Source organism: Hippocampus bargibanti, linkage group LG13 (genome assembly GCF_051943395.1).
Source record: "Hippocampus bargibanti isolate YZ-2025 linkage group LG13, ASM5194339v1, whole genome shotgun sequence".
Taxonomy (NCBI): domain Eukaryota; kingdom Metazoa; phylum Chordata; class Actinopteri; order Syngnathiformes; family Syngnathidae; genus Hippocampus; species Hippocampus bargibanti.
In genome coordinates, this window is record NC_142746.1 from 15,756,652 (window position 1) to 15,784,570 (window position 27,919).

A 27,919-nucleotide genomic window follows, 5' to 3' on the forward strand; every position below is an offset into this window, starting at 1 on the left:
CAATCATGAAAGGACATTGCTTTCTCTCAATACCTCAGTGACAGTCTTTATCAAAACGGATATGTATCACCATGTACAATTGTCATCATATCATGTACATTTTTTATGCAGCGTGTGCCCTAGATCTTATTTGGTGGCCAGTGTACCTAATAATGAGGGTGTTGAGAATAAAATTGTTTTGTCCCGATAAGCCTTATTTTAATGAATGTAATGAATGTAAAATAATCAAAGCGTTTTCCACAATTCAGTGTAAGTCGGTTGATTTGTATTTGGACAAAAGCTGGTTGGATGGATGGTTAGATTTAAACTGGAGCTCTCTAAACAAATGTGCATTTGCCTCATTGTGCGATGTACAAAAATGTAGCTGCCATGTCTGTGCATGTCAGTTTGACTTTGTGCATCATCACAATAGGCACTATTGTTTATCACCCTTACTTGTGGCATGATGGTCGAGTTATTTATTTATTGTTTTTTTGCAGAAGAAATATGTTACGGGACCCACCAGCAGCTTCATCTTGGCTGTTCACAACTGAAAACAAATATGGAGAGGAAATATGAGCCTCCCGTTCCCCATCGCCTGTTGATCTATATGAAACTGCACATTGGCATCACGTCACGGCGCGGAGGGGTGAGAAGACTGTTTTGTATGGTTTCAGGCCCATATAGGAGCCAGATGTGAATATTCCCTGACACAACAAAGTGATCCACTCGAACCGTTTGATCCTTTGGGGGAATTGGGCTGTCTTTTTTTCCACGTTTGTTTTAGTCTGTGTTTCTCATATGGATATTCAGACTCTAAAATGTCACCTGGTAAAGTATATTTATATCTTGCGTCATCTTGTAAAGCATATGCTATTACCAGGAATATGAAGGCAGTTCTCATTCATCTTGTAACGCTGCGTATGGTATATTTTCATGTAGGATATGCATATACCAGTTTATCTAATCATTCCATATATTCTCCAAAATGATGTTTTTTTTAATATTTTATTTTTCACCCCCGTGATCATTGTGAGGATGAGAACATGGATTGATGGATGAACATGTGTGCTGTGGGAAATGATCCAGCTTCACTTACGGGTAATTCGGAAAAAAAAAAACTTAAATATCTATAAATAATGGATTTTTCCCCCTATATCAGCGATTCTAAAGACAGACTGAGCAATTCTTTTCTATACCATTAAATATGTGTATCCATTATTCCAGTGAATACAATTTTTGACATTTTCGCTTGGTCGTGGGCCATGAGATTTTTCGATTGTAAAATATGTGCCTTGGCTCAAAAAACGGCAGGGGATATTGTTGGAAAGGACATGCATATCATGCGTATTACGATATATCCAAGAAATCTTCTTAAAATGCGATCTTAAAGTTGTTTATACAAAGTCGGAAAAAAACAAAGACGGCGATACCCCTGAGGGAAAACAAGTGTGGGCTGGAGCCCATCTGACACATTGTGAAAAACACATTTATCATCCATCCATAATCCTTCCTGCGTTAATCAACTGATTACCCCATTGCAGGAGAATTTGGAGCTCATTGTGTTAATTGCCGGTTTAGGTTTCTGTTGGCTCAGGTGCTGCATACTCCGCATGCTTATCTTAACAACTGTTGCAGTTTGTGTGCGTCAAAGGGCACAAGCTGGTCTTTAAAACATCAACAATTGAGCTGCGAAAAATATGAGACATCTTCCAATAAAACAAGCCCCAACACAGAGTTTTGAAGAATAAAGACACATCAGAGAAGTAAATGCTTAATGAACTATGACCAAGAAGAGGTAATTTATTTGCAAATTTCCCTATTGTGGGACTATAAAAGGCTTTTTCATTTACGCAGAATCTATGTGACCGTTTCTTTTCTGGCATGCACTGTATTGCTGTGAGTTAATTTGGGAGGTGTCATATAAATGATCATTTTGACATGTCTGTAATTTTCTCTATAGATGAAGTGATTTCTGAATGTATTTGTCCGAAAAATAACCATAAAAAACATTAAATGTTTTGACTAAAATGTGGTTTAATACAAAAGAGGATGAAATTATACAACCCGTAACATAAAAAAGGCCTTGACTAAATTAGCACTGACAAATTAATCACATAGGTTGGCAGGTGTTCAAAGTTGTGGCAAGAGACTTAACTCATTCATCGCCATTCATTAATTTATTTGGGAATTAAAAATATGACGTAGAGCGGCATTCCCAAATTTGTTCGGGTTTTGTTTTTTTCTTGTTTGGATACAGATAAAGCGCTGGCAATGGCCTCTGGCAAAGTTTTTCCTTTCCACAAGGGGGTAGCATTTCCTTTTTTCCCATGTTGGCGCTTTGTTCCAGCTACAGCTGTTGTTAAAGCGCTATATAAACCAATATGTATGTTTTGCATTGTATTTTTGACAGCTGCCCCCATTTCAAGCTCATATAACTTCAGACCCATATAATTTAGGAATTAACACTTTTTTCTGATCAAAGAAAAGAGCCTAAGCTTTCTTACTCTGCATTGAATGTTTATGTAGTCCTAAAAGTCAATATTTTGTGAGATGATATAAACACTGGCACTGGAGTGGACAGATTTTTGCACGTCTGGCAGTGCATGAGTTAAGAAGCTATATTTTTGCTCCAATTAGCACCACCCAAACAAATGTGGCCTTGTGTGTTCTGGCTCTGTGTGGACTTGTGTGAGGTTTTGACACAGTGAAGAGGTCACGAGTCGCCTTAGCCATCCGGCTAAAAGTCATTTTCATTCCAAAGTTCACAACGGCAGGATTATTTCCGTCGTGAGAACTTCAGGCCCAGAGCATCTCCCACCTCATCCAGGTGGTGCAGCACCTGAGGACAAATCATAGGTGCTCATGGTGTGCTTATGATCAAGCGAGAATGTGTGCGGCGTACCTCGTCCAGCATGTCTTTGGTGTGAGCTGCAGACATACAAAATCGAGCGCGGGCTTCGGTTATTGGTGTAGCAGGGAAGCCGACAACCACAACGGCAATTTTCCTCTCAAGCATTTCTCGAGCAAAAGCTCTGGTAAGTAATGAAGAAATAAAAACATCAATTAGTTACATGCACCAATAGAAAGAAAGCTTTTGTCATGTTTATAAAGTTCCGGGTGTGTATATACAGTTTTTGGTTGACTTCTCTGCATGCCTTTCTAGTTAATACATTCTAATTTAGGTCTTTGCTTCTCAAAAGAAATCCATCCTGTCTCGCCGTGGAACAATGCGGCCACTCCTTCTCAGGCATTGAAATGTTCACGCACGTCAACGGGCACTGGAAGACACATTATACCTGAGTGGGCTCTGCATAATAGCTACCTGATGTTTTCTCTTCAGTAGTCACAGATACGAGTCAACCCAAACAGTCCACATGAGTGATTCATGGAAACTTTTAAATGTGGGCCGTGGCAGCCGTTCAAATCACTTCAACATGAAACGCGCTGATGTGGCTGAAAATTGCTTGTGACAACAAACAACACTGAGCATTTAATGCTTGGGAACAGGACCGCACTCAGTTCATCAGAAGTGTAGCGCAGTCAGAAAAAAGGGCTAAAACATCCTTACACCACTTTGCCTGGCATGTACAGCAAGATGGGGACCACGGGGGAGTCGTCGTTGCCGTAGATAATGAAGCCCATTTTCTTCACCTTGGCTCGGAAGTATCTCGTATTCTCAGCCAATTGGCGGATGCGTCTGATACCTTCAACAAAAATAAAGTGAGTTGCATTGGGTGAAGTGATGATGTAAGGATTTGATTGTTGGTTAGTTTGTGTACAGCTTTACACAAAAAAGGGTGTGCTTTGTAGGCGCATGGCATGTGAAGCAAGGAAGAATCAGCTCATTCCAGTGCATATCACTTCAAGGCCTTCAGTAGTGCTATGTCTGAATCACTCCACAACTGCGAGTGTGGTACAATTTACTACACGCCCACTAGAGGATGTCGTTGGCCAGGAAATAACTTTTGACTTGAAGAAACTTAAATACTGTCAAACTGTTCAAAGTTTTACTATAATGTATGGATTCATGATAACCTCATAAAATCGCAATATAATTTGCGATTTTGCTAGCTTCGGAGTTGTCCAAACTTTCTTAATGATATCCATCTATTCTTGTAAAGTCTGTCTTGAAAATGGCTTTAACAGTATATCTGCAACTAAATCCATTTACTCTCATCCTTCAGCCATTGTGGGTGACAAAACCGCTACTAAATCAACACAAAAATGGTCGCTACCGATACAGTGTGCTAGCTCGGGCCAGTATGCTCTTCACTAGCAGCTCGTGATACTATGATTGGCGAGTGACTGTGACGTTGTCAGCGCCTTCGAGCAGGCCTTAAGTTGCCAACTCAAACTCTGATTGATTACAGCAACTGTTTCATCACTATTTTCATCACTCCAGAGCCTGCAGAACTGATTGTGAAGGCGTACAGTTAGATTTCGACCCTGGTAACAAATGATGGCTGAAATGTGATTGTCAAATGCTTAAATACGAAAACACACGTCTGGAAGCAGCACAACAGGGGAAAAGCAATGAAAGGAAACTGAATGACAATTTGGAATTATTTAATGAAAATTTATAGACAAAATATAATTCACATTAGTCTGTGATTCAGATGTTTTTAGGCCAGCAGAGAAGGCCTTGTAGGCACTGACGGCCCACCACTGGTCAGTAAATGCGCTATGGGAAGGAAAACAAACGGGATGTATGGCATGTGATGGACATAGTCAGCCTTGGTGAATGTCTACACATTTTTATGCAGTTTGAAAACGTGTTCCCTGTGCTTTCATTTTGCAGCGACACAGTCAGCTGTCAGGGGTAACTAACGCAACATGATTTCTTATCTTACTACGTGAGGCCTGCACCTCCATCTGGACCTGTGCAGCCTCCTCTATGATGTTGATGATTACAACTCAGGCGCAGCAGCAGATGGTTCAGTTTTGGCCGTAGACGGGTACGCTGTGCTTGCATGCACGTTGCCAGACTCACTCCTTGCAGATTGCGATGTATTTGATACCAAACGCACAAGCGCGTGCATGCAATGCCAAAATGCCATTTTATTTTACATATCATGACAAAATCAAATATGCCGGGGCTGCCGCCCCCTCTTACCCATGGCCCCCTTCACAAGCCAACTTTCTACGTGGCTGCCCCAGCTGTGACTCGGAGCATGGATCTGTTTACCTCTTGTTACCTGGGAGCGATTGGAAGGAATGGAAGAAAGCATTTGGAACTCTCTTTATCTTAAATGGGGGAAAACATAAAACATGCAGGCATCGGCCCAGAAGCACAGGCCAGGTTTTGGGGAGTAATTCCTCTTTGGCGGAAGGGAGAAGAAAGGGGCGAAAAGTGGAAGGCAGGAGGTCAAAAACCCGACGCCATGTCACAACAATTGTAAGTCGTGGATCAGACTGCACGGAGGTCTCATTTGTTTCTGTGTTTCAGACTTGTTTGGTACGTAAGATGCAAAGCATGTTTGGTTGCGAGCCAGACACTCCACAGTCTAATCTGTTATATTGATTAACAGCAGAACTCTAGGTGCACTGTCAATGACCTACAGGATTCCTGCGACCTTTTCACTTGGCCTTAATATTCAGGGCAACAAACAGGGCTATGTTCTACCTGGGCCAGCCCAGATCTTCAACTAGTCCCGATAACGCAATGGAGAAGAGCGGGGCGGGTTCTTTGGTGGTAGTGCGACTAATGACTACTTCCCTGCCCTCATGTCCGATGCCATTAAAGCAGAAACAATTCAGAGGTCTACGGTTCCTTAAAACACACGTGAAAATGATTTCCTCTATGCGAGGGTCACGTGTACTGGGGTACTGCACGCCCTCCGCCCTCTCTTCTATCTACCAATGCAGACCCCTGTAATTGCTAACATATTCTCGGACCGAGCAGCTGTTTGTCTTCCCTTGCGGGTCTGGACTCACTCGTAATGCTAACATTGGTACAGTATTCCGGATTCAGATTGCTTTGCTTTTCCGTAAGAAATATGCACAGGTGTAAATATGTGTATAGGAATGAGCAGAGAGCATTTGTCAAATTCAAGCCTATGAGTACTGAGACAATACTTACCCTCTGTGTTGCCATCATGTCCCGTGATGCACTTTATGGCCCGTATGATCTGCTCGGCGATAGGAGGAGACATGCTCGAGGTGTACATGGCGCTGTGTGACCGACTACGCAGGTAGTCAACCAATTCCTGTAATGAAAGTCCAATGGCAACTCTGTAACTAAAACAAATACTGTAGAGTCAATGGCCGGAAATGTCATGTAAATCGAAAAATTATTTCAGGAAAGAATGGTAAAGTGTTTAAAATTGCTTATACGTGGCACAAGATGGTGGTAAATCACGACTGTTGTCTAACAGAACCTGCTCAACTCACTTTAACAAGATCATTGGCAACAAAATGCCAAATATAGCCTTTGCACTGTACTTAATGTATACTATGTTCCTTCGGCCCCCCAAAAATAATTTAATTAAAAGAAGTCAAAGATCGTGCCGGAGTAGGTAGCCGTGAACAAGTTGTTTTTGTGTTTTCTGTTGTCACTTATGAATTGTTGTGCATTGTGTGGAATGGAAACAGATTGTTTTTTAGCATTTTTGGCCACGACATTCATCAAGGAGGAGGCTGCTGAGCGGTTGCGACTTTTCGACAGCATGAATATGCCAGCACTGTTTTTGATTTGGGAGGAATGTCGGTGCCATTCGCGAATGCGTATGTGGAACTGTCGCAGCTTAGAATTCAAGCAGATTTCCGTGGGATAGGAGATGTGAGACAATCTCTTTTCGTCAATGGATGCTACAGCTTTGTGTTTGCTTTCAAAATTAAGCTCGTAGCAGGCGCGCACATTTCACCCTGACAACCCTGATCCACTGGTGAAAAGAACGCTTTGATCCTCTCCGCTTTCATCAAAAACTGCTTCATACAACAGAGAGGTGTTTAGGAACGTGTTTAGGATTGAAAAAATGTACGTGTCTTTTGTGTTGTCTCACTTTATTTATTTTGTTTTGTTGTTATTGTTGTTTTGACTTCAAGATGGTGCCGCAGGAGTGGCTGCCTTTACAGGGGTCCTGTATTTTTTTTCTACTTCTTCCTTTCCTTTCCTCTTACTTCCATCACTTTGCTGCTGTGTAATGTAAATTGCTCCAATGTGAGACTAATAAAGGCTAATCCAATCCAAATAAAAAATATCTTAAGAAACGTCAGCTCAAAGATATTTCCTCGAGATGTACCAAGATGGTTGCAAAACATTACTGTTCACAAAATTAAGCTTCCCAATTCACTACATTCACACAGTTGCTTGACACCAAGATATAAAAACACAGTACGTTGACGGGTTTTGAGTGCCTTCCAAAATATAAATGTAGCCAAGAGATGGATTTGCATATGCGGAGCCATCAATGGGCAGGGATTCATTCCAATTAAAAATACACCTTTACCTAAATTCATTTACGCAAACTGGCTGAGAAAATGGAACAAATGCATTTCTAAGCAAAAACCACAAGAGGAAGCCCAAGTTCACCCTCCACCTGAAGCTCAATCTGCACGACTGTTCTCCATCATCATAATCACCTACGTCAATGAGCTCTGGAACACCTCCCAGTCTGTACTTTCCGGGAGTCATAGCAGGACACCGAAATGAGCCAGAATGGGGCCCGCCGTTCTCATTATTCTCATGTCAGCGGGCGATGACTTATGCCGCCGGTTTCGAAGATGTGAGCAGCAGGATTGCCGCAAATCTATCTGATCGTCTGTCCTCTGGGTGTAGAAAGTGCCTTGAGGTTAGAGCAAACTCAAAGCCATCACGTAATGTGCGGCGAGCAGCGGGTGCCGGGTGATGACACGTCGCTGGTGATGATGTCTGGCCACCGCTTCCACTCTCGCCATCTGTCCCCACTGGGCGGCGGCTGCGGCTTTCTCGCACACATATGAAGGGAAGGGATTTAAGGGGAAATGCTCAAACACAGGATACAAATCTCTGAACCAACGTTCCATCTGTTTTTGTTTTAAGACTGGGATCTTCACCGCAGGATTTTGGTGTGCCCAAAATCACCAATAAGGCCAACATGTCAGAGAAAGAACATCCATCTCGCATCTGTTGCGTGGAGCGACAGCTTAAGCGAGCCTCCTTCAGCCGCAGACACAAACACCATTGCTAATGTTGCCGGGTGCATCCGCAAACGTACGAGCGGTGCAAAAATAAAATGACTTAAAAGGAACCCAACCATCGGGTTGTTCGTGTTTGCTTTTGCTACCCTCATCAAATGCTTCAATCTGCCAGTTTTCCAGAAGCCATGTGGTGAGTTCTTTACTGGTCAACTCAGGAACTCACCAACAAACAAATACCTACGTATCGAGAAGCTTTATCTAGCTCGATTCATCCTGAACTTTACTACAGCCAGCTGTCAAGCCAGTCACAGCGTTGGTACTTCAAACATGATCGTGCCTGTTAAAGCTGCGTTGTTAAATGTGGAGCGCAGTTCCAAGGCTGCCACAAGAAGGGTCTGGCCATCTGCCAGCTGTACCTTCTTATTATGGCTGAGCCAACATAAGGAAAGGACAGGAAGGGTTCCGTTCTCGATCTAATTCAAACAACATGTTTACTTCCTCTGCAGCATTTTAATCAAGTGCCACAAAAAATGTATGTGGTTATGTACTTCTTAATGGAGTAAATTGAAATCACAAAAGCCCCAGCGACATTTGTTGGATGTATGTTGAGCTTTGAGCATGGCGGGTAGTGGTAAAGTATGTAAAGTTAATCTTAAACATTACTAAGAAAACTGAGCCAATGTTAGTGTTTGTGTGTGTGTCTTATGGTAGTCTAGAAAGACAAAATACATCAGATCTAAAATCACCTTTTAATGCTAATTTTAGACCTCAATATACAAATTATGTCTCCCTAGAAAGAATTGCAATGATGATCAAATGTTACCGTATTTTCCGGTGTATAAGGCGCACCAGAAAGCACACCCACAATGAATGATGTATTTTGAAACTGTTTCCATGTATAAATGCACCGGACTATAAGGTGCACCGTTAATGAATGAAAAAAAGTTTTCCAAATATAATATATAAATACATAAACGTTTTCCAAGTATAAGGCACACAACATTATAAGGCGCGGCAGTCAACGCTGGGTTACGCACTACTTCTTCGACGGTGGGGGCAAATGAAGTTGTGGCTGTTGACAATAGTTGTGAGACCTGTTCACATCACATATAAGGCATATCTGCATATAAGGCGCAGGGTCTTCTTTTGAAGAAAATCAAGGCTTTTGGGTGTGCCTTATACACCGGAAAATACAGTACTTTGTTAATCAACTGATTGTGTTCATATTTTCCAAAATATAGTCCTTAGTGTCATGGTACATATTATCTATATGATCATTCCCTTTCTGTGTTGGGCCAATCAATTTCCTTCCTTTAACTGTGATCCTACTTTTCTGATGTTTAATTTAATCACTTTCGCTGTGCTCCCATTTTTGGTGTTTTGATTTTCTGCTACTGTGGCCTCTGGTGCAAAATCAAACTAGTTTTCTAGTAACGGGTCTGCCTAAAGAGACACTATTTCCATTTCTGTACCCCCAAGTTGACCAAACGTATGGAAGTCAGAGGTATTATGTTTTCTATTTGGATTGGATTGGATTGGATTAGCCTTTATTAGTCTTGCAGTGGAGAAATTTACATTTCACAGCAGCAAAGTGATAAAAGGAATGAAAGTAGAAAAAAAATACATGAGCTGCTGAGGAAGCCCAAGTTCACCCTCCACCTGAAGCTCAATCTGCACGACTGTTCTCCATCATCATAATCACCTACGTCAATGAGCTCTGGAACACCTCCCAGTCTGTACTTTCCGGGAGTCATAGCAGGACACCGAAATGAGCCAGAATGGGGCCCGCCGTTCTCATTATTCTCATGTCAGCGGGCGATGACTTATGCCGCCGGTTTCGAAGATGTGAGCAGCAGGATTGCCGCAAATCTATCTGATCGTCTGTCCTCTGGGTGTAGAAAGTGCCTTGAGGTTAGAGCAAACTCAAAGCCATCACGTAATGTGCGGCGAGCAGCGGGTGCCGGGTGATGACACGTCGCTGGTGATGATGTCTGGCCACCGCTTCCACTCTCGCCATCTGTCCCCACTGGGCGGCGGCTGCGGCTTTCTCGCACACATATGAAGGGAAGGGATTTAAGGGGAAATGCTCAAACACAGGATACAAATCTCTGAACCAACGTTCCATCTGTTTTTGTTTTAAGACTGGGATCTTCACCGCAGGATTTTGGTGTGCCCAAAATCACCAATAAGGCCAACATGTCAGAGAAAGAACATCCATCTCGCATCTGTTGCGTGGAGCGACAGCTTAAGCGAGCCTCCTTCAGCCGCAGACACAAACACCATTGCTAATGTTGCCGGGTGCATCCGCAAACGTACGAGCGGTGCAAAAATAAAATGACTTAAAAGGAACCCAACCATCGGGTTGTTCGTGTTTGCTTTTGCTACCCTCATCAAATGCTTCAATCTGCCAGTTTTCCAGAAGCCATGTGGTGAGTTCTTTACTGGTCAACTCAGGAACTCACCAACAAACAAATACCTACGTATCGAGAAGCTTTATCTAGCTCGATTCATCCTGAACTTTACTACAGCCAGCTGTCAAGCCAGTCACAGCGTTGGTACTTCAAACATGATCGTGCCTGTTAAAGCTGCGTTGTTAAATGTGGAGCGCAGTTCCAAGGCTGCCACAAGAAGGGTCTGGCCATCTGCCAGCTGTACCTTCTTATTATGGCTGAGCCAACATAAGGAAAGGACAGGAAGGGTTCCGTTCTCGATCTAATTCAAACAACATGTTTACTTCCTCTGCAGCATTTTAATCAAGTGCCACAAAAAATGTATGTGGTTATGTACTTCTTAATGGAGTAAATTGAAATCACAAAAGCCCCAGCGACATTTGTTGGATGTATGTTGAGCTTTGAGCATGGCGGGTAGTGGTAAAGTATGTAAAGTTAATCTTAAACATATTGCTAAGAAAACTGAGCCAATGTTAGTGTTTGTGTGTGTGTCTTATGGTAGTCTAGAAAGACAAAATACATCAGATCTAATCACCTTTTAATGCTAATTTTAGACCTCAATATACAAATTATGTCTCCCTAGAAAGAATTGCAATGATGATCAAATGTTACCGTATTTTCCGGTGTATAAGGCGCACCAGAAAGCACACCCACAATGAATGATGTATTTTGAAACTGTTTCCATGTATAAATGCACCGGACTATAAGGTGCACCGTTAATGAATGAAAAAAAGTTTTCCAAATATAATATATAAATACATAAACGTTTTCCAAATATAAGGCACACAACATTATAAGGCGCGGCAGTCAACGCTGGGTTACGCACTACTTCTTCGACGGTGGGGGGAAATGAAGTTGTGGCTGTTGACAATAGTTGTGAGAACTGTTCACATCACATATAAGGCATATCTGCATATAAGGCGCAGGGTCTTCTTTTGAAGAAAATCAAGGCTTTTGGGTGTGCCTTATACACCGGAAAATACAGTACTTTGTTAATCAACTGATTGTGTTCATATTTTCCAAAATATAGTCCTTAGTGTCATGGTACATATTATCTATATGATCATTCCCTTTCTGTGTTGGGCCAATCAATTTCCTTCCTTTAACTGTGATCCTACTTTTCTGATGTTTAATCACTTTCGCTGTGCTCCCATTTTTGGTGTTTTGATTTTCTGCTACTGTGGCCTCTGGTGCAAAATCAAACTAGTTTTCTAGTAACGGGTCTGCCTAAAGAGACACTATTTCCATTTCTGTACCCCCAAGTTGACCAAACGTATGGAAGTCAGAGGTATTATGTTTTCTATTTGGATTGGATTGGATTTGCCTTTATTAGTCTTGCAGTGGAGAAATTTACATTTCACAGCAGCAAAGTGATAAAAGGAATGAAAGTAGAAAAAAAATACATGAGCTGCTGGAAGGCAGCCACTCTCGCGGCGCCGTCTTGAAGTCAAAAGAACAAAAAAATAATAATAATATGACAACACAAAGACAATATTACAACACAAAGACACAGAGTCATTCATTCTTTAACACTTTCTGTACTATCTTTGTTACATAAAGCAGCAGGATAGATTATTGCGTGATTGTACTACATCATTATATTTTTTTAATAAATGTTTTCCAAATTTCTGACATATAATTATTAAATATAAACGAATGTCTTCAGTCATTCATTCATTTTTCAGAACACTTTGTCCTCATGAGTGTTGCTGGGCGTGCTGGAGCCTATCCCAGCCATCGTTGGGCTAGGCGGGGGACACCCTGAACCGGTTGCCAGCCACTCGCAGGGCACACAGAAACAAACTACGATTCACACTCAGGGACAAATGGGAGTATTTAATCAGCCTGTCATGCATGCTTTTGGAACGTAGGAGCAAACTGAAGCACCACAAGAAAACTCACTCAAGCTCAGGGAGAACATGCAAACTCCACACAGGGAGGCCGGACCGACCGGGTCTTGAACTCACGACCTCTGCATTATGAAGCTGGTGTGCTAACCACTCAAGTGCTGGGCCACCCAATATAAATTCATCAAAATTCTAAATTCAAATTACACTCTGCCGTATATGTTGGTTGTACACCACACACCAACCCCACCTCACACATTTGCATGAAAGAACCATTCTGGTGCACAATGGACGTAGGGTGACTGCGCCCATGAGCCTTGTCCCAGTTTCTAGCCTGAAACTACGTAATTTGAATTCACAGTCGACGACCACTCTAGACATAACTCTCCGTTTCCACAACCTCAAGTACTCACAGATGAGTTACTGATGGCCCAATCAACAACATTCACATTTTTTCCCTTTCTTTAAAAGCTAGCAGTAGGGTGTTATGTAATATGCTGTTCCTCAAGCGGCGCTCATAACATTGGTGCAGTCAAGTGGAGAGCTGCACTTCTTCTCAAACATGGTTTTATGGTATGTAACTAACAATCTCTTTGCCGAGAAAATGTGAGTCACAGAAGCGTGATGGTCGCCCATTCTGTGGAGTTAACACATTCAAGCTGCTTGTAGTCTTGTGTCATGTTCTTTCAATGTTTTCCATTAACATGAACATCGAATAGTGTTGAAAATAAGAAGCTATCATTCACTTGAATCACTTCACTTGAATGTACTGTAATGTGGATCACTTAAACTCTTTGGCATTCAACTCAGCATGATTCTGACTTGATCTTGTTTTTTTACTCCCTGGTGCTTTCTACTATCTTTGTCACTGCTCTATTTCCTGTATATGATAGATGTCCATGTTAAGTGCTTTTTTTACATCTTCAGCTGTTAAAGCGCGATATAAATCAATATGTATTGTACTGTATTATTTAAGTACATTTCTCTGTCATATAGGTTAGTTGTTGATATCCTAAATATTGATTGTGTGTCTGACGTTTTAGAGGCTGTTATCACCACGGTGATGGTCATAAAGTGTAAAAAGGAGATCTTGCAAAAGTAAGAATCACAACAAAGAATGAATAACAGAAAAACATTGGAATGGACACTCACCGTTTTACCTGCAATATAGCCTCCAGCAGCCCCAAAGCTTTTTGTGAAGGTGCCCATCATGACATCAACGTCTGCTGGGTTGACCCCAAACAGCTCTGTCACTCCTCTACCTCCCGGCCCAACTGCGCCGATGCTGTGGGCCTCATCCAGGTACAGACATGCCTTGTATCGCTTCTTCAGAGCGATCAGTTCGGGTAGTCGTACCACGGAGCCTTCCATGCTAACAAGGGAAGGGGATAAGGGAGAAAAGTTTTAACGTAATGACAGTTTGGAAAGACTTTTCTAAGTTAAGTAACAAATAGTATGGCAACAATCAATGAACATGCGGTTAATGTCCTAATTTAGAGGGGCAAAGCAACTCCTGCCAAAGCCAAAGCAAAAACGAACTATGAATTAAAGGAGGTCAGAGTGTAGACAAATCAACCTCCACATTGCCTTGATTTGGAGCTAGAGTAATTAAACAGATGGATTCACAGAGAAAGGGCTCTTATCCACGCACAGTCTCTATTAAAACCACCTGGAAGCCTTTAGTGAGTCAGCTATACCAACTGACGCCAGATAAATGAAAACTGTAGAGTACAAGTGAAATACGTGTGGCATAAGAGCAACTGACCTGTAGATGCCTTCAACCATAATCAGGATTTTCCTCCATGGCCTGTGGGTTCGAGGCTGCCCTGAGCAGATTGAGTCCCTTAATTCTTTCTCTAAATGGACCATGTCTTCCACATACAACACACAGACAAAGATTTTACAACAGTTGTAAACGAAAGGTTAATGGGTTCTGAATTAAATTATTGATCCGCTCACCAAATTTCACACGAGTAATTAACTTTTAACTTCTACAATGAATAATCTCGACATTACATTTCTACAATAACTCATTTTAGAAACTCCCGAAGGCAATATGGGTCGGTATTACAAAATTCACCACTCTTCATTTCATGATGGTGACGGTATTCATGTTACGTATTCCATTAACCAGCAGATGGCGGTATTCAACAACTGGAGTTACAAGATGTATAGTCAGGAGCCCTTTCAACGAAGCGCTCATCCTCTTCTCTCCTCTTCTTTTCCTTTCGGCTTTTCCCTTCAAGGGGTCGCCACAGCAAATCAGTGGCCTCCATCTTTAGAGGTTTGATCCACATGTTTGTTTTGGCCAAGCTTTTACGTCGGATGCCCTTCCTGACACAACCCTCTGTATTTATCCGGGCATTCATTCATCCATCCATCCATTTTCTGATCCGCTTAATTATCACAGTGGGAGCTGGAGCCTAACACAGCCGTCTTCGGGCAGGAGGTGAGGGACACCCTGAACCGGTTGTCGCCCAATTGCTGAGCACACATAGACAAAGAACCATTTGGGCTCAGAATCACACCTAGGGACAATTTAGAATGTTCTATCAGCCTGTCATGCATTTTATTTGGAATGTGGGAGGAAACCGGAGTACTCTGAGAATCCTACACAGGTCCGGGAAGAACATGCAAACTCCACACTGGGAGGTCGGAACCGGGATTGAACCCACGACCTCTGCACTGTGAGGTCAACATGCTAACCACTGCACCACAGACGACAAACTAACAATCCATCACAGACCAAGACCAGCCTTAGTCGTGAGGAAATTGATGCTTTTCCAATTGTGTTGTTTGCTTTTAGAGCAAACTACAATTATTAATTTTACCAAAGTCGTCACGGTGGGGACTAATTACACTTGTCACGGAAAAAGACTGTTTACCAGGAGATGAGTATTGATTTGAGGGAAGTCACAGCCAAATATGTCATATTGGACAAGCATTTGTCAAGCCATGTGCAGTCATTTGCTATCTCATTAACTTAATGTTCGAAAATGTTCCTGAACTTCCAACAAACAGTATTATAAGCAGAGCAGCAACATTAATGCACAAACTTCATTTATGTGATGAAATGAGACTACACATACCAGTTTATTGGCTTTTTGTAATGGGCACTTATGCATACCACCAAAGGAATAGCGCTGAATGTTAATTATTAATTTTGGGTGTGGCACAGTGGGCTGGTATGGCCCTTTTTGTAAATATGGGCCTTGCTCTAGTCAAGAGTGCACATGGAGTGAGTGCAAGTGGTACAAAGGCAGCAAGAGGTCATTTGTTCAGATGCCTCAGGGCTCTTTGCCCTGTGAGAGCTGCTTGAAAATACCTATAACTGACTTGGCTTGTACCTGTCAGAATGCATTTAGCACTAGTGGCCTGTCTCGTTTGTCCTGTCTGCTGAAAGAGCAGCCGATGTTCCCTTATCTGAGGACGGCAAATGATGTCTTTTATGTTTAATACATTCTTATGAACTTTGTTGTAAAGGGAAAAAATACTTGTGCTTTGACAATTCAACAGTGGGGTGAATTGCAACCAGATTGACATTTTCATTTAAATACAGATGCAGCTTTTCTGCTGCTGGATAAACAGGGCCGTGACTGTAAAGTGAACCCTTTTCATTAAAGTCTTCACAATTGCTGATCCAAACATAGAATGTTAAGTAGGTCTTTCCTGGGGCAAATCCAGTGCTGTAGAGAAATAATGTTTTCCTTGCAGCACGAGTAGTTTGGAATTAATAGATGTTAATGAATAGAGTTGATACTGCAGTTGACGGTACTGATAAATGTTTTTATAATGATCTAAAGTCTTACTTAGTTCTGATAGGAATTGTTTAGAGGAGCAATAAATGAAAGCATGTATTTTTATACACGTTGACACATGATGCTTTTTTTTCAAAGTTTTAAAGTCAAAATACATTCAAGGAAAATATTCACACAGGTATAACAACAAATCACCTTGCCGGCTGTCACTCACCATTGTGTTTGAACACCTTGATGGTTGCTCCCGACAATCGAGCCCCTAATATAAGAGAAGTGTGGTTTAGCTCATCGCTCAGGATCAAACAACCCTGGGAAGGAAGAGTTTGAAACACAATTAGCTCTCCCTGAAGAGATTAAATCAAAAGAGCCAAACAGCTGCATAAAAGTGGCTATGATGTCTTCCCCAATGTATTTTTACAATTAAACTTTGTACAAAAGCAGTTGACGAAATATGTTAACTTATTCACTGGCAGACGTGCAAAAATGTGTCCACTCCAGTGCCACGGTTTTTGTCATTGTCACTCGAATTCCAGGACCCACAGAATATCGAGTTTCAGGACTACATAAACATTCAATACAGCGTTAAAAATCTTAGAAACCTTCTTTCACCAGAAAGAAAGAGTTAATTCCTAAATTATATGGGTTTGAAGTTATGAGCTATAAATGAAGGTGACTGTCCAAAATACAATGCAATATTGCATATTGGTTTATATAGCGCTTTAGCAACAGCTGAAGCTGGAACAAAGCATTAACATGGAAAAAATGGAAATGCTGCTTCCTCGTGGAAAAGACAAAAAACATTGCAAGAGGCCATAACCAGCGCTTTATCAGCGCCCAAGCATGAAAAAAGCAAAACGAACAAATTCGGGAATGTCGCTCTATTTCATATTATCAATTCCAAAATAAATTCGTGAATGGCAGTGATTGAATTCATCAGTATGTATTCAACGGTGATCTAGGTTATTGAGTTGTTGTGAATTTGTGTATTCAGGGTACCCTCTTGATAAAACAGATCCTGAAAAACACTGGGAAATAGTGAAAAAAGGCATGTTTATCATTTAGTAAAGTCTTTCTGTGCAGTCTATATCTGACTGTGTAAGCTCTCAGTCGTACAGGAGTGGTCCATCGATGAGAAGAAGGTTTCTTCAGTCGTCATCTGAACTTTTTTTAAGGTGTCGGACACCGATGTGCAGTCTATATTTATTTTTGTAAATTGGAACGAACCGCAAAGCTTTCTCCACTATTTTAGCATATGACATCATACTGTACGTTCAAATGAATTCTTATTGAGGTTGTTGATACCATCTCAGTGACAGAAACCCTCCCTCAGGCCACAGATCCAACTGGCCTGGTCCCTTGACCAACAGCAACTGTCACTCTAATGCAAGGCCTGTCCTGTTTTGGCATCGCATCGTAGGTCAGAGTTGGCAGTGTCGTTGACCCTCCCAGCCCCTGCAGGGCTACAGTGGGGGTTGCAACCTCTTGAGCTGCATAAATGCTGCTGCACTTTGGTAACTTACACAGTCCCCTTCGTCCTGTCTGGTCCAATCAGATATCCATCCTGCACGTTGCCCCCGGTAACCTGTGAGCGTCTGTGTGAGCTTGACTGGTGCGCCGACAGACAAGTGTATGGCTAATAATACCCTTGAGAGGTGCTCTTAACAAAAACGTGCCCCCTCCTTGTCAGTGTGTGTGAAGGCAACTACTGTATACCCAGAGCCTCAACCTCCTGGCGACTGTTAGGTTTAATTATCATTATTTTAATTAATGGGGTGAGTCGGGATTTGTTCAGAACCGAGTTGACTGTTATTCATTCACATAGGCCACATGCAAGACAGCAGCAGAAGCTTGCTTAATTAGGTTAATTACATCGCCTTTGTTGCCACATTCAGTATCACAGTTGGATATTCTTTAACTGTGTGACATACCTTGCCAACAAGTGCGGGAATATTCATGGAGTTGGTGGCAAAACCCATTCCAAAAACCATGGACGACTCCACTCCCAGGAAGCGCGCCACGAGATATTCAAGCTCTACATGAATGTCCAGCGTACCTAAGTGACAGATATTATAACACAGTCGTATCAATCAGATGTATAATATTATTCATACTGTGATTGATTTATCTTTTGTTGTTCTGTACTAATCGTCCTGCTCAACCCAAAAAAGCAGTGAAAAGCGGCCACCATTCTGGAAAGTCAACCACAAAGTAGGATTTGATTTCATGAGTACACTATAACACTGACCACTTGCAAACATCAGTTTTAGTAAATACATTAAAAAAACAAATAATAAATAAATACATTGATAGAGATAGCAAGATAGAGATAGCTAGATAGATCAGCTGAACTTTTATTCCCACAAGAAAAATTACCAAACAGTGTAGCAAGCACATTTTGGAAACCAATAATGGACTTAAAAAAAGGCAATGCAGCTCTGTCTTTCCAGTGATTTTCATTATGTTCAAATCCATACAGCATGGTGCCGAGTCACATTGATTTATGAGTTTCATCACAAAGGATGAAATCCTGAGTGCACCATTTTTCATCAATACCACACATGGTCTTCACAATCTTGATAATGCTCTCCATGATCAAAATTGAGCTTTAATATATTAGTAAAGGTAAAACAGGGTAAAGCCCTTTAACAACATCTCATTAGATGTATATAGCATCGAATTGCCTGTTCTATGTCATAACGTCGGTCACTTTCAGAACTCAGAATAGCATAGACAGACCAAAGGTCAGATTTGCAAAGTCTTTCTGTTGGTTGTTTACTTGTTTTTTTTCCATGTGAAGAATGTGAATGAAGACTTGAAAAGTTTTTTTACAACCACATGAGGAAAAAGAAGTCCCAAAGAAGAGTTAATTATTTGCATTTACAGCCGTGACTCACTGTCATAAAAGAATTGCATTCATATAGGAGTCTCTTTTGCCACACATGGATAAAATGTGCGCGCCATCTACACTGCCAGACTGCATTGTAGTTAGCCATTCATCTGTGCGTGTATGAATACTGAAGTACTAATGATTGTGGGATAAGTCGAACCATGAGTTATTCATCAACTCCTTCAAGGACAACCGACGTCTCCGGACAAGTTGTGTCCATAATTTGTAAAATGGCATCAAATGACTTCTACTGACCGTATTTTACAATGGTTCCACCGCATATAGCTATATTTTACATTTTAAGACTCGTGCTGAATATTCCGGAAGTCTTGTTTTTGAGTTGGTGACGAGTCCGTACGTGACGTCACTGAAGAAACGCCCCTGACCGAAAAAAAGGACACAGTGTAGCAGTCGTTCCATCACGTCAATGCTTGTTTGGTCTGAAAACCTCATGTTGCACCAGAAAGAGTCAGAAGAGGGCGTCCAAGCTCCATGTAAGGAATTTATCAGCCTGTAGAAACGAGCTGATTCATTCCTTACAGGAGCTCGGTGGCCATTTTCTGCCTCTTTTTGGGTGAGACATTTCCCAATGTCAATGTTGCCTCTAAATGGCACGGACTAAATTCTTTAATCGATTGCAAACATGTATGATTTCCTCTTCAGAACTATTTGAATCATATTCATAACTGGATGTGTGACAAGAAAGCATATTCTCCGAATCTGAAGCCATTGTTTTGATTCTCCAGCAATGCAAGACGTCTTGGCATGACGTCACGAACTGGGGGCGGGACTTTCTGAAAATGCCCAATTCGCAGCTCAAATTTGTGCATATTTTGGACACTTTAAGTCATTTTTATTGGTGTTTTGCATTTGAATAAACATATCATACTGCGTGTTTTGGGTATTTTAGATGCTATAAAACATTTTTCTGATGTCAGTTAGGAAACAAAAAAGTGACGTCGGTTGTCCTTTAAATGTTTGACATATTTGTCATTTTAAAACATTAGGCTTGATAACAGTTGCAAAATAACTGTCAGAAATGTGATAAATGACAAGTGTTATGATTCTGTTATTGTGTTGCACAGGTGGCAGAGGAGGGAAGTATTTAAGGACTGTCATGCTGGTAAGCCTTCGTCTGATTACTCTTCATCTTGCTAATGATAATGGCGAGCTATTTAGGTTCTACTTTCCTTGGGTTCTACTAGGTTCTTTAGATTCTACTTTCTTTGCCTTTTGCAAGTGTTTCTGATTTGACTCACGTTTCCTCTTTTGTAACCAGTGCCATATTTTGGACTTGCATTACAACAAAACTATTTTTGCTGAAACCCTTCTAAACCCTTCTTAAACGATTGTTCTCCCACAGTTTGTTCAATGTTGTTGTTGGCAGCTTCCTGGACCAGTTTTCTTATCTTTTCATCAGTTTTTGAACAACATTGTTCTTGTCACTTTTGTGCAGAAAAATATTTTCGCAACTTAATGACGAATGTATTCACTCTGTTCTGTTATGTAATTAATGGCTAAAGAAATTACCAATATATACTTCTCCTGGCTGATACCTTGAACAATACGATTTTTAGATATAGTGAAAGAGTCGATTTGGGCTTAATCAGAGGCATACCTTTCCACATCTTATGACTGTGTCTCACGTAGATTCAGTTGTGACAAGATCTTGAAGAATGTTGGTTACATTCCACGGAAAGATATGACAAGAAACTGTCGTCCTACTAAGGCATGACAATGTTTGTGATGAATGTCTACTAAGGTCTCATGGAACAAATACTTGATGCTCCTTTCACTCCCAGTTTTGAGGGAAATGAATAACAACACCAACAAATAATTGAAATTAACATTGAATAACATATTTTGGGCATTTAATAATGGACAGAAAAACATATTACATAAAAAACAACCACTATGTATTTAATGTGTCCTTTTTGTTACACTAATAGAATTTGTTTCTTAAGTTTGAATGTTGAAAACAAGAAAAAGCAAATTTTAGAGACAATAATTTGCCTAGATTCATCTTTCTTGGGTTAACATGATGGGGAAAAAATTGATTATTAGCACATTACAACGGTAAGTTTTAAAATGACATACACTATGAGGGTAACATCTGTGTAATCATACAATACTCTGTGGCGTCATTTTCACCTATGAGGCGTCATAAAGTAAACAATTCTACTCGAGGGTTAGTGAGCTTGACGTTTTTTCCAACTATCCCAAAATGCAACCTGTTTGCTGAGTTGCCGCACTGTGTTTACATTTCAGCAGTGGGTTAGTGGTCAGGTGTCAGATTACATGACAAGAACGCCGGATAAAATAAGACAAAATCCCACCACTCAAAACCACTACCGCCTCATCAAGAAACTAGACAAAATTTGCAAATGATCCCGTGCTACTCAGAATTCCTCAGAAGCCGAATACGCCCGCCTTTGATCGAAGTCACGCGAACATGTTTCACGTGTGCTCTTTTTTTTTTTTTTGCATCCCTGCCTCACGTCCATGGTGTTTCATAACATTTTTAAGATATCATTTCCCCATCACACTGGACGAGCTTATAATGATCTCAGCTTGTGCCCGGGCCGTGCATAATTTAACAAAGGGTGAATAATTCATATAACATTGCAGCTACTGAAAGATAATTACACTTGCAGACAGTATAAATCACCAGAAAGATAATAAATGATGGCATAGGCGATGAGGGAAATGAAGTTTCATTTTTAGTTTGTGACTCAACGCATTTCTGCTCTGTCAGTATTTTGGAGCAAATGCACGCTGATGAGTTCTGAAGCAATGGAAGATCACCACCATATGGATTACTGGCCCTTGCTTAAACTAGCTCAACAGGACAACAGAGGTGCTCACGTTCATTTTATTTGTTTCTTTCTCCATACAACACTGACCAGCCGCTTACCTGTTTCCTGCCGCGTGCTACAAACGCCGACCCCATAATGGTGCACTTTGTCTGCCACCGTTTCAAGGTAATCGGCATTGTTCTCTGCAAAGCCGAGATAGTTGTAGGAGCCCACGTTGATAACATTGTGGATTGTCCTGCCAGTTAATCTGCAAGCAATTCAACATTAGGGAAGCCATTAGTGGTTTACTTTTTTCCCATGCACACTGAGCCCTTCCATTATGTTGTATTAAAAGCATATAAATGTCCAATTATAAAGAAGGTTCAAATATAAAATCATTACATCAGTGGTGATCTATTCATAAACTGTGCAACAACGGATGTTGGAGGCCCTTTTCTTCATTTGGAGTGTGAATCAAATCACTTTACAACTCAATTTAGAACTAAAACTGTAGATTGCACTTTAATTTCCAGCACAAAAGTCAATAAATGTCAAAGTGATCCACGAGTGAATTAGATTAATTTGGTTTAAGTGTACATTCTTCTTTCAGCGTAGTCAAACTAAATCTATTCTCTCTTTACTCACTGTGGTTTAATCCACATAACATACCTAAAAAAATCAGAATAAAACGTTATGAAAATGAAAATGAACTTTTAGAATAGGCACTAATTAAGTAAAAAAATAAATGCAACACAAGCGAAACTTGGTTAGACTGTTCTAAAAAGAATTAATTATGCTGGAGGATGCATTTGAGTTTAATGTGTAGGAATTATGATGGACAGTAATAGTTGTACCGTATATGGCGCACCCAAACGCCTTGATTTTCTTATATGGAAAGTAATATTGAGCCACAACAGGTCTCGCAACTCCTGTCAGCAGCTACCAACTACATTTCCTCTTGTAGAAAAACTTGTGCGTAAACCCAGCCTCTACTGTAGCGCCTTGTAATATGGTGATCCTGATATTTGGAAAACTTTTAGATATTTATGTTATACAGTAAAGTCTCGTTATATCGATATTCAAGGGAGTCCGAAAAAATATCGATATAACCGGGACTATCGATATATCCGACCCTGTTTGCATGTAATTTTCTCCGTGCGTGCATAGAAATAGTATCGATATAACCGGGACTATCGATATATCCGATATCGATATAACGAGATTTTACTGTATTTGGAAAACATGTTCCATTCATTGAAAGTGTACTTTATAGTCCAGTGTGCCTTATACATACATGGAAAAGTTTGAAAATATGCCATTCATTGGGGGTGCGCTTTATATTCCTTGCGCCTTATACACCAGAAAATACGGTACATTAAAATGAGTTGTTACCAATTCTGTGGTGGATATATCATAACCTCTCCTCATTTCAAGATTTTTAAAAGTACTTATGTCTTTTGAGAAACCCTTCAGGCAGCTTGTACTGAAATTCAGGCCGGAAGCTTAGGCTATTTTATCAAAACTGGCAGTACCTAAATGTCCAGTTGTAGTCGTCAGAAACTCGCTCCATCAGGTCAATGACAGGCCCCGGCAGGCTGCATAGCGGCCGGTTCCAGTTGTCTCGTACTCTCATGTACAGGTTTCGAGTGTAGAAGTTCTCAAAGTCTTGGTAAAGTGGTACAAAATCCTGGAAGGAAAGAAAGGCAAACTTGATGCTTCGGTCAACTTTATTTTACACCTTCCTCTAACCTAGTCTTCTGATGAAGCCTGTGGAAAAAAAAAAACAAAGCGCAGTATCATTGTCATTCTACAAGATAATTTCTTTTTTTATATTTACCAGTTATTGCTCATGCAGGGGAAGGAAGTTACATACACTGACTATTGTCACTGCATGACTTGTTTCATGACAGAAAATCGATTAGCATAACCTTCCAATTCTTAATGGCATTTAACTCCCGTCTTCACTCTATGGCAATATGGCAGCTGTGTATGGCAGAGTTACACGTCTTGTCTAACATGTGAAGCACAAAAATTGTGGTATATTGACTCCTCTGAGAGTTTAATTAGATCTTCAGCAGATTCCCCCTCTGGTATGCTGTCTCACCGCAGGCAACATTGGTGTGAAGCTGTACTGTACATACATGAAGGAAAAAGAGCTAAAGGGCAAACATTTAAGATAATTGGGGCAAAATATAAAGCGTTGACACACACGGAATGCACACAGCCAACTGTGTCTCTGCATGACGAGCATATGCACTCAATATGCGGACGCCTGGAATGACAGCAAGGTACCTTCTGTTCCTCTCGTTCCTGTGCGAGATTGCGTTTCTCTAAGCCCACAGCTCTGAGGAAGTCTCTGAAGTAGCCAAAGAGGGTGACAATGCCAAAGCCCAGGTATGTCAGGACAGCCACGTGCATCGGCGCCTTTTTACAATCTTCCTGTCTGTGCTGGCCAGAGATGACTCCTGGACGCCAGACATGTTTCTATACAACAAGATCAGCAGATATTATGGTTTTGTTATCGAGAAAAAGGGAGAGCAATGCCATTTGAGTCAGTACTGTATGGAACATCCTCTATTTTTTTGGGAGGGGGTCTAAATCTGCTTCCCTAAACCTGTGGTTTTGAATAAAATCGTTGGTCATGACAAACCACACATGAAGCCCAAAATAGTACAAGCAGGCCTCGAGATGGAACAAAATCAGTGCATCCAAACTACAATAGCCGCTTCCTCATTTCTACAGCCTGCAGGCAAAGAAAAAAACTGCCTCGGTTTGGAGGTAAACTGACATGGGCGGGGTTTCTTCCCACTTGAGGACGGTTTAATTTGACGTGCTCCCGAGCAAACTAAAATACCCGAACGCACAAACTTGCTTTTAGGAACCACCTGAAGGTGGCCAAAAACTCACGCCGAATGAACACTACTCCCTTAAGAATATAAAAGATAGCACACAAGTGTGTCAGTGAGCAAAATGTTTTTCTTACGTCACAAACAGGCCTATAAATACAAACTAAAAGGTCTTCCCAACCACTACACAGAGCGTATTTAAAAAACTGCTGTTTGCCGCCATACCTGTGTGTTGTTGTTACAGATGTGTATATCTTTGAATTTCAGTCCGTTTTGCTCCGGGTGGGTAAGCGTTTCCATGAGGGGTTGGTCGTATCATACTCCCCCCACCTGCACGTTCGTGAGTGTGTCGGTTGTCAACTTTCAGCAGGTATCAAGGTTGGCTTGACTTCCCACTTGTACTGCGTCACGGTGAGCCTCCCATTGTTTTGTTATTGTTACTTCCTCGACAACTCAAATGCTTCACTCCTTTTGCGTACAACAATGTGAATGAAATGCCGAATAGAAATGATGCGCTGTAGAAATCGTAAAACCATGAATCCAAATCAGAAACAACATTTATTGTACTTACTTTTGATCAAATATGCGTTGCTAATGTTGCTCAAATGCTAAAAACAGCACTTTCGTTACTTGCGCACCGCGTCATTCCTTCGTGCATATTAGGGGAAAATGCAGCGTTTTACCTTTCATTTTATTCATACGGTGTACGAATGTACTTTGTAAATTATTTCTAACGAATTTGCAAGTCAAAAAATGTTTGCTCCCCATTGACAGTTATGCAATTCTTTATATTTGCCTGTGATGTCCATTATATGATTATATTTTTAACTCATTCGCTGCCATTGACGAACAAGAAAACCCCCTAAGTGAAGTCATATATGTATTTCTTAAATTATTGTTTAATCAACTCCAACGTTTTTTTTTTTCCCTGTTCATCTGTAGGAATATAAAAATGATCAGAAATGCATTGGGCGTGCACCATACGCACAGTAAAGGATAACTGCATCCATGCCATCAATGTTATTTACTAATAAATATTAATTTTGCATCGTATGTCAAATGTGTTTAATGAATATAATTAATGTGTTCATTTTCCAAACCGGTTTCTTCTCTATGCAGAGGTCCCCAAACCCCGGGCCGCGGACCGGTACCAGTCACTTTGCTGCTGTGAAATGTAAATTTCTCCACTGTGAGACTAATAAAGGCATATCCAATCCAATAAATACAATACAATACAGTATGATACCATTTTTTAATACAGGCATTTCACAAAAGCTGTAATTTGAATACATTGCTTTACAGAACATATACTGTATCATTCAAATATTAACAACATTGTAACATACACAAACTATAAAATAGTAGTACAATACAGTACACCAGTCAAATATAAAGTATGCCATGTAGTTTGGATTGGATTGGATATGCCTTTATTAGTCTCACAGTGGAGAAATTTACATTTCACAGCAGCAAGTTTGAAGCGGTTTCGATGAAAGAGGTGATATCACCTTTTAGCACACATCACACATCTGCTCCAAGGTATGTTTGAAAGCAAACAATACAATACAATACAATACATATTGACTTATACAAGCAGAAGTAGTCTGAGCTACAGTATCATCTATCTATTATCCTCAGCAAGGGAAACTTTACTCTGTAATGTGTTTCCAATGGGGATCATTTATTACAGGGGGTACAAGAATATACTTCACAAATTGATACAATTTCCCAAATTGGAAATGTGCTCTCCATTCCAACCATAGCACTTCTGAGACTGCACTAGCCAATGTTGGGGGTGTTCTGTGGCCTGACGCGCAATATCAGCTGTCACTTACAGATCTGGGCTGCCAGTCCTTTGTTAGGGAGGGTGCTCGTGGGAGGTGGGGCACAGCCGGATACATGAATCAAGACAGTATAGGACTGCTGGAAGATCAGGGGAATTTTCGATTAAAGGGAAAAAAATGGAAAAGACGATACAGTACTTATGGAACATTCCTCCTGGGTGGAATACAGCCGTTTGCGAGACAATAAATGAAATGTGGAAAGGCCACCACAGTCTTAGTATACTGCATTTAAGGTATCTGATTCTTCACGTCCCCCAGTCTTGAATGGAAATGTTTTGTTTCTTATTTTGCAGGATTGGAAGGAATTTATTTTTCATTTTGCTGCATAGGTCACTTGCATAGGGGGCATATGACGCAGTGGCACCAATTTTGTCATGGAGATATTGAAAGCATAGATAAGAAATAACCCCTCACACACACACACACGAACACACACACGATACGTCCTACATGGTGACAACGCAGTGTTATTAATGTGTACAGCAATGAAAAGTAGTAACACTGATAATGAAAACAGATCGTAATCATGTTTGTCAATGTCACGTTCCGGCGGCGACAGTGGCAGCTGGCGAGCAGGAACGTGTGGTATAGGCGGTGGATCGTAGAGCAGGACAGAGGCGTGGGTACCGGCAAAGGATTTATTAACATAAAGCGCGGGTCCGAAAATACGCGGACCCGGTAAAAACTCGTGAAACAAACTCAAAATGACAACTGACAATGTTAGTGGGTGAGTGGCGGCAATCCACCCAACCACACTAACCAAGAAAATAAAGTGGCACACGGGGGTGCAAAACAACCTACGACGCGGTGCAAACAACAAACGCGTTCGTGGCTAAAATCATTCCTCGGGCGAAGCAAATAATGTACTGGTAACAAGTTCCACGTACTAGCTTGGCATAAGGCGAAGTATCTTCCGACGCTGGGTGGATGCCAGCGTCGGGTTTAAATGTCCACAGTTAATGAGGAGGGAATTGACAGCAGCTGGCGAGCGGCGGGAACGGAGGCCCCGCCCCGCTGTCAACTGGCTCATGACAGTACCCCCCCCTCAACGGACGCCTCCTGGCGGCCCACCTGGTTTCGACGGGTGAGCCTCGTGGAAGTCCCTCAGGAGCGACGGGTCCAGAATCCAGGTTCGCGGAACCCATTGACGGTCCTCCGGTCCGTAACCCTCCCAGTCGACCAGGTACTGGATGCCCTTTCCCCTGCGGCGTGAATCCAGGATCTCCCGCACTGCGTATGCCGGTCCTCCGTCCACCATCCGCGGGGGGGGGGGGTTGGGCAAGAGGGGGGGCCAAGGGGCTGGACTCCACCGGTTTGATGAGAGATACATGGAAAACCGGGTGGATCTTCATGGAGGCGGGCAGCCGAAGTCGGACCGCGACCGGGTTAATG

The 27,919-nt window shown here is 41.4% G+C and overlaps 1 protein-coding gene across 1 annotated transcript; it reads right to left on the reverse strand.

Annotated features, from left to right (window-relative positions):
* Positions 1-1,750: 1,750 nt before the first annotated feature.
* sptlc3 (serine palmitoyltransferase, long chain base subunit 3) lies at positions 1,751-25,061 on the reverse strand. The gene is made up of 12 exons (XM_089011996.1): positions 24,909-25,061; positions 24,130-24,321; positions 23,370-23,524; positions 21,957-22,105; positions 18,084-18,208; positions 16,370-16,463; positions 14,163-14,268; positions 13,550-13,769; positions 6,062-6,188; positions 3,551-3,686; positions 2,885-3,014; positions 1,751-2,821 (listed from the first exon to the last, which is right to left on the reverse strand). The coding sequence occupies exons 1-12, from the start codon at positions 24,981-24,983 to the stop codon at positions 2,759-2,761; spliced, it is 1,572 nt and encodes a 523-aa protein (XP_088868122.1). The 5' UTR covers positions 24,984-25,061; the 3' UTR covers positions 1,751-2,758.
* Positions 25,062-27,919: the final 2,858 nt, after the last annotated feature.

Bases quoted from the DNA above. Each gene is read 5' to 3' on its own strand.
- sptlc3 (XM_089011996.1), bottom strand. From the start codon at position 24,983: ATGGAAACGCTTACCCACCCGGAGCAAAACGGACTGAAATTCAAAGAT. The intron at 3,015-3,550 runs GTAAGGATGTTT...ATTACTTACCAG, and splicing joins TACATGCCAGGCAAAGTGGT to AGCTTTTGCTCGAGAAATGC. The intron at 2,822-2,884 runs GTACGCCGCACA...ATTTGTCCTCAG, and splicing joins CCAAAGACATGCTGGACGAG to GTGCTGCACCACCTGGATGA.